This window comes from Equus quagga, chromosome 13 (genome assembly GCF_021613505.1).
Source record: "Equus quagga isolate Etosha38 chromosome 13, UCLA_HA_Equagga_1.0, whole genome shotgun sequence".
Taxonomy (NCBI): domain Eukaryota; kingdom Metazoa; phylum Chordata; class Mammalia; order Perissodactyla; family Equidae; genus Equus; species Equus quagga.
The window spans coordinates 47,830,342-47,838,087 of NC_060279.1; the positions used below are offsets into that span (position 1 = coordinate 47,830,342).

The 7,746-nt window shown below is 44.3% G+C and overlaps 1 protein-coding gene across 7 annotated transcripts in view; it reads left to right on the plus strand.

The window, feature by feature from the left end:
* Positions 1 to 5,745, plus strand: part of CYLD (CYLD lysine 63 deubiquitinase) — a 70,364-nt gene extending 64,619 nt beyond the window's left edge. For 6 of the 7 annotated variants that reach the window (XM_046680899.1, XM_046680903.1, XM_046680902.1 and 3 more), the window contains one exon: positions 604 to 5,745. In XM_046680899.1, the coding sequence (XP_046536855.1) occupies positions 604 to 788 (185 nt within the window). In that variant the 3' untranslated portion in view covers positions 789 to 5,745. The remainder of the gene's footprint in view (positions 1 to 603) is intronic. The other variant, XR_006891445.1, reaches the window with a different exon arrangement.
* Positions 5,746 to 7,746: the final 2,001 nt, after the last annotated feature.

A 7,746-nucleotide genomic window follows, 5' to 3' on the forward strand; every position in this document is an offset into this window, starting at 1 on the left:
CTCACTGAGCATTTGCCTCAGACAGGGGGCCTCCAAAGCATAGGGGTTGCAGACATTTGGGAAAGCTGTCAGGAGGCTACACCAGAACAGCCTTTCCTGGGCTCCCGAAAACCGCCCTGCACCATCTTCGTTCAGTCTAATGATACGTAAAACAAAACCTGCGCAAGTTGCACAGATACATTTTTAAAACTGAGGGAAGTGAAATAGTGTTCATTTTACTAGATGTGCTCTGAACTGGACAGTCTCATGGTGGAGTGTGTGGGGCGCTTGTTTCTGGGCTGGGCTGTGGGAATGTGGGGAGCTGAATGTTGTGTGCATCTGTTTGTGTAACATTATTCCCTAATTGGATACGGAGAGAAGCCTGCAAAGTAGGTTTTGGACTTTGCTAAGGATATGTGTGCTTTTACCAATTTTGTTCACTATTGGTCCCAGAATTCTTTCAGAAACCAGAAAATGAGAAAACGGTTAAAAAGAGGCTCAAGTAAAATAAGGTCTTTCACATCCTCAAAAGTAGCCTTCACTGGGTTATAGAATTGTGGATTGCTGTGGTGGGGGGTTAGAACTGTACGCTGCCCTGAACACAGCTCTTCCTCTTCTCCGTAGGTGGGCAGAATGGCTTCAACATTCCTCAAGTGACCCCATGCCCAGAAGTAGGAGAGTACTTGAAAATGTCCCTGGAAGACCTGCACTCCTTGGACTCCAGAAGAATCCAAGGCTGTGCGCGAAGACTTCTTTGTGATGCGTACATGTGCATGTACCAGAGTCCGACAATGAGTTTGTACAAATAAACCGGGTCGTCTGGGCAGGCGCAGAAGCCGCACGCCGAATTCTACTGCTGCGTTTTCCCCGAGCTGGGGGTTCTGGTCACCGTCCATTGCCGGCAATGGACGTCTTGGTGGTGATGATGCTTGGGCAAAAGATTCTTGTGTTTAAAGACAAATCGCTTCTGTGTTACTGAAGTATTTAATAAGAAGCATTTTGCACTCTAGAAAGTATGTTTGTGTTGGTTTTTTAAGAAGTCTAAATGAAGTTATTAATACCCGAAGCTTTAAGTTAAGCGCATTGGTCATATAGATATTTTTGGAAGCATAAAGTTTTAATTGTGACAGTTTAAAACCTCTTTCAGTCCATTGAGAATGTAAATAAATGTGTATTCTTTATGGACCAAGGATATGAAGTCATTTTTCCTTTGTAGCTAACAGTTGCCTTGAGGAAGAAATATTTTGGTTTTAGAGTCTACTTTCAATCCAGTTATTAAAGTTGTACTGAGTTTGATTTGTTAATTCTTTCCTATCTATTGCTGATTCCTGCATGGCTGTAGTCTGCTGAGTTTGTATGTTTCTGCAGTAGTGGTCAGAAAAGTACTTACATTCTCTTAATGATGTTGTTTTCTATTTGTTTTGGTTTTGAGATAAATGAGTGATTTTGTCATAAAAACCTCCATTTTTGGTGTAACTTTCCTGGGGGATTAGAGTGTACAGCAATTGAAACTCTTCTTTCATAGTAGTAACTGTCAGCTAACGGTTTTTTTTTAATTTTATTTTAAAGCTCTCTATGTTGTAGAGATGGGCACGGTAAATTTTATTAAAGGAGTGGGGTTATAAATATGATATATTCCTACTCAAATATATGGTCCATAAGAAAGTAAATTTGGCATATAGAATTACTCATTAAAATGTCCCTGAAGAGGTGTGTTGGACATCTGAACCACTACTATTTTAAATAAAACTGTCCAGAATTGATGTTCGGTCAGTCAGTCAGTCAGTCCCCTGACTAAATTCGGTTTGATTTCACTTGAGATAATGACAGTTATGAATCTGTTATGAATCTGATATTGTACTGCAGTGTTAGCAGCAGCTTAATCGTCCTTCTGGTTAAATAAGTAGAAAATGGGTGTTTCCTTCGCTAATGTTGGTAGTGTGCGTCTAGATCACAAGCGGCTGTTTAGACTAGGACCGCAGACTGTAAGTGTCAGTGCTGTGCACCGTGTATTCTCTGAGTGTTGTTTTGTGGTATCGTCTCTTTGGAATGACTTCTTCACCATGCAGAAAGACGGGAAAGTTGTCATATGTATATAGCATATGACTTCATAAAACATTTAATTTTTTAAAAATGGAAAGAATCTTTACAAACCCTGCATTACATTTTTTAAGGTACGTTTACCCTTTGGTTCTACCATTCCATTTTGCAATATTTATTAGCTTTATAAATCATAATGTAGAAAAGTTATTTCATCTTGTATTTTTTTCATTTGTGAAATGAAAAAGTGCATACATTTTGCATGAGGTTTTGCTAAATGCTTGGGTGGGGTGGTGAGCAGGATAGATCAGGGTTGGGGGTGAGGAGCCCTGGGCTGTAGGGCTGGCCCTGCCTCACTCGCCCTCGGGGAAACGAGGGGCGCGGGATGCAGGATGTCTGAGGGCTCTTCTAGTCTCGCCATCTGCAGGTCCAGTCACCCCTTCATAAATATGGGTGAATGAGTAAACGGATCAACGAGCTTATCAGTGTGATTTTAAGAGATTATCTGGAGGGATGATTAGGGATCTGTGTCTAGGAAGGCTGGAATTAACAGTTAAAAGAAAAAAGAAGAGAAGACAGTTCCTCTTCTGTAAAGATTAGAACAAAGTTCAAGTTGAAGAAGGTCCGTCCTGCTGGCCGCTTGTGGCCGCCCTTGAAGAGAATGGGTTCACGTGCATGCACAGCTTCGCTGCGGTGTGGAGGCTTGAATGGAGAGGGGCCCCATCCATAAATTATTTCTAAGGACGTTTTCTTCAGGAGAGCTTTAGTGTTACCTGGAGAGGGAGTTCTCAGTAAGGGGTGCCGGGCCAGCTGGGGGTGGGGAGTTCCTGTGGAGGCCTGGCTCCTTCCCCTGGCCCTCGGGGTCCTTCTGGCAGGCCCTCCTTGTCCCTGCTCCAGCACAGCTCTGTGTGTCAAGTGGGCACAGACAGGGCTGGGCTGTGTGGCACCAGTGGCCCATGTGCCAGTTGAATATTTTTAACCTTAAATTTTCTTTACTATTTTCCTGTGAGCTTTTTAAATGTTTTGGTTATCCTTTTTTCCATGTCATATCTACAGTCAAGATGGCAATATGGTAGAATTATCTTATTTATAACATGGTTCATGATTCATAGCTACAAGTAGAAAATATAACAAGTCATGTTCCCCCACCTCCAAATGAATGCACATACGGAAGTGTGTGTGTGTGAATATGTAGATATGGGGGAGGGGAGGGAGAGAGAGAGAGGAGCCGCCATGTTGTAGCACAGATGCTGCGTGTTTTGTCGCTCACTATCAGCTTTATAAAGGAGGTGACTCCACCCACAAAAGAATGTTTTATAAGACTGGGGAAACACATTGAAAACCAAGAGAAATGTAACAGAACTCAAAAAAATATAGTTGTTACAATTGCTAAGGATTATCTCCTTAGAATAGCTTAGGATTTTTATAATTCATATTTGCCAGACCTTCTAGGTAAATGGCTTCTTTCTATCCCTTGGATTCATTTATTTTTTCATTTAGGTCATATAATTTAGGAACAAGCGGAAGACATGGCAATTAATCGTATGGAACCTGTATTGTCATTGAAATTCCTGTTGTCTGAACCTGGCAGCTTTATAAATCCAGGAGTTACTACCCCTCTCAGGTGGATCTCGATATCCAGCTAGACAATTTTGCATCTGCTTGGAGGACTGTAGACAGAGATGTGAACAGCGAATACAGTATTAGGCCTTAGATGAGTGACTGCCAGCCAGCAAGTATTCATTAGACATTTATCACCCGGAATTGTGTAAGGAGGAATTTGAGACATGGTCCGTGCCCTCGAATAGCTTGCCACCTACTTCTAACGACAGAATGTCTACTAATGGCTGCTTGGCTGAAGTGTCATGGGGCCAGGGCCGGGGACAGCTGTGGGAGGCAGTGTGGCGTGACACAGGAGACCTGGGTCTGGTGGTCTGACAGCCTTTGATGACATCCTGACGTGTTAGGACCTTAGTGTCCTCCTCTGTATAACAAGGGGGTTGGAACATCAAATTTTATAGGGAAAAAAATGAAAATTTCTGGGTCCCAGGCCATGCCTGCTGGGTCTGCCTCTTCGTGGACGGGGCCTAGGGGACGTGTTAGTGCAAAGCTCCGCCAGGTCAGCCCGATGCTCAGCCAGGTCTGAAAACCACTGACTGAAGTACAAGACCCCCAAACTATCTTTCTTTATGTAACTGTGTGATCATATAGTGTTATGGTATTAATTACTCTGCATAAACGGGGGTAATTGGATGTTTATCATACTGTTTATCTGTGTTGATGTATGAATTTATGTAAGAAATGCATTTCAGTGTATATACCTCAGCCTTCTGTTTCTTAGAGATGTTAGCATTCTTTGGAACACATACAAGTCTTAAGAGGACACTTGATGTTATTCACCCGGACATTGACCTTCCATTTTATTTCTTCAGGGGAAATTGAGGCCCTGAGAACCAAAGAAATGGGAAAACAAAATTGTCATGCAAAGTTAAAGAAAAAACTTGTTATTTCTTACTACCTGCTACTTTATGATGAAAATTTTAACGTTATATGAGAAGATTCTCTGCCGGGGTAATAGGTCCTCTTATAAAGTAAAAAGACCTTGTTAAAGTAGGACTGTAAGGCTTATAGTTAAAAGTAAGACCACCTTCTCTAGGGGTTGATGGTGTTAGCAACACACCCAGGACCCTCCTTCAGTGAAAATAGTACTTGAATTCCCCCAGGCGAGTGGGGGCGTGGAGGAGGAGAGCACGTTCAAATGGGAACCAGTGTGCCGAAGGGGCGGAGGGAGAAGGGCAGCTCCCCGAGCACGTGTGCCTGGGGCTCTGAAGGCAGGGGTGTCTGTGTCTCAGGGGGTCGTGTCACTTGTCAGAGACTAGGATTTTAGAGGGACAGGCTGCCTGCGGGGAGCTAGCATTGGACTTGTCGATTTACCTCGAAGATGCTTTTTTGGAGGAAAAAGAAAAAAAAGACTCCCGTATTTTAAATCCTGGAGCAGCTGAAGGCCCTCTCTTGAGTCAGAAAGCAGTGGTGAAAGCTAGCCAGCAGATACGGCCAAGGGTGCCGACGCGGCGCGAAGGAAAGACGGCCCCCCTCCCGGCCGCTGGAGCCGGCGCGTAGGAGCCCCTGTCTTCACAGGCAGTGGTGCCATTTGGCTGCGCGGCGTTCGAAAGGTCCTGCCTGCAGGTCAGGAAAGGCCGTGGTGGCAGGATCGGCCTTCCCAGCCCCGCAGCCGCCGATGTAAGTCTCCCGCACTTGTAGACACCGTCCACTTCCGCTTTTTATTTTTTCTAGAGAGATTGTTGGAGACTCAGCCGTCCTTGGTTTTATTCCCTAAAATAAATGGCCTATGGTACTGTGGAATTTTAGCTCCAGAAAGTCTTAGCATCCTGTCATAAACATTCATTTTTTAAAAAAATTCTCATTTGAAACTTCCTAGGGAAGTTGTGGTTATTAGTAAATGAGTATAGAGGAGCACATTTTGTACTGTATTTCCCAGGTCTGGTATCTTGTTCAACATTTTTTTAAAGTTTTTGCCTGATGAGCATCCTATATTTATGAAGACATTCTTTAAATATAGCATCATATGAAACATCCCTTTACTGTCAGATCGCTCTGATTTAGCCTTAATTTTGTTAAATTTTTTAGAGATGAATGAAGTGCTGCTGTGGAAAGAAATGTACTATATACTATTTCTCTATCATTAAAATTAAATTTTTATGGTTCCTTTTCCTTGATTTCTTTGGGGAAGCGTTTTGGGTTATGGGCAAACTGGAATGGAGAACAACTTAAATTTTGCAGTGGTGCCAGGAAAGAAGGTTCCTTTAGGAAAATGCTGGACCTGGACACACCTGTTTCTTTGTCGAGTCTCTGCCATCGTTACGATTGTTTTAGAAAACCTCAGACTTTGCTTGTTCTGGGAGATGTGCCAGTGGTCTTGGGGTTGCCTCCTGGCCTCGTGACTCTCTGTAGCTTCTGAAGTAACTTGGCATCGCCGAGCTCTTATCCTAGCTAAAGCTCAGCTCTTCCAGTCTGTAAGCAACTCCAACCAGAAATTGTTCCTCCTGTGCTTCATGTCATCATCTCTACACATGAGCTCAAAGCTATTTACTATGGAATAGTGTGTCCTGCTACCCCACAGCTGCCGGGGAGGCAATTCAATGCTTTACTTTTCTGTATAATGCAGAAGAATGATTATGGGCTTTATGGAAAAGTTTTATACTCTTTTTTTTTTTTTTGCTGAGGAAGATTCACCCTGAGCTAACATCTGTGCCAACTTCCTCTATTTTGTATATGAGTCGCCACCTCAGCATGGCTGCTGACGAGTGGTGGACCAAACCCAGGCCGCTGAAGTGGAGCACGCCAAACTAAACCAAACAGGCCACAGGGCCAGCCCCTAAAAGTTTTGCTTTTATCTTCTTTTGGGTAACTGATATAACAAGTCTTCCACAGGAATTACTTGGCGTTTCAGTCACTTCTTATGCCAAAGTAGGAAAGCTAGAATGGTCTGTATTGGTAATATTGGTACTAATAGCACATTCAAGAACTTTCCTGTTTCAAAAATCCATAGTGGGATGAACACATGGGTGAAAAAGAAACCATGTCATGTTAGCACCACTCCGACTTTCCTTCCGTCAGACTCAAGGGTTTGCACACTTTTTCATAAACCCCATTCTTGCTGACTCTGGGGGCATATTAGTGTGACCGTTACAGTAGACAAGTGTCGGAGGCGAGCTAAGCTGGCAGAGGAACCCCTGGCCCAGCTCTAAGCCTCTCTTCCTGGGGCCTGGCTCGTGCTCTTGTCCTGACTCACTGAGGCACGTTGTCCGTCATGAAAACCTGAAGAATGCATGCGCCGCCTAGAAGAGGTGTCCTCGGTGGTGGCTGGACGTTGACTTCCCGTGTGGAGACTGTAAAGAGCCTGAAGCCTGTGCCCGCCCACTCCTGTCAGAAGCTCTGCGACGGGGCCAGGCGCTTGGAATCGACAAAGCTCGGGATGTTAGTCCAACATGCAGCCGGGAGTGGGAGCCACTTGTCAGGAGGGGTGGGGCTTTTTGAGGGCGACATGGTCTACTTGTGGTTCCTGGTGGAACTTCCTGCTCGGGTAAAAGACAGAGGATTGTGGACTTGGACAAGCTCCAAGAGGAAGTAGAAAATCTGTCGGGCTCGTGGCCCAGACTCTTGAGGAGGAGCCTTGAAAATGCACGTTGGACATGATATGGAGGCAGGAGGAGGCGTTTGGAAGCAGGAAGAATTTCTACTTCTGAAGGGACTTGAATGAAGACTTCCTTAAAGAGCTGTGATGAAGGTGCTATGTTCTTTATTCAGGAAGTATTCCAAAGTGTGTATAAACTTAGATGTCATAAAAAAGAACCAGCACCAGGTCGATGAGGTAAGGAGCAAGAGAGCCCTCGCGGAAGGACTCGGTGTTCCGGGCAGCCTTCACCCTGCACTGTGGCCGGTCGGGTCTGTGTGAGCTGCCAGCTCCGCAGGGCTGTTTGCAGTGCTGCATTTGATTGGAGAGGGGGAATATTTTCTGAGGTCTAATTAATCAGGTGAGCGAAGACTGAACTGGACATCATGAAAACAGAGTAATTCATCCATCAGCGACCATCACAAAAAGCACAACCGAAATTTGCGCATTTTGTCCACTACTTTGGCCTTGCCCATTTTCTAGGAGTTTATGAAAACTCTTAAATTTCATGCATCAAATAGTCACCTTACAAA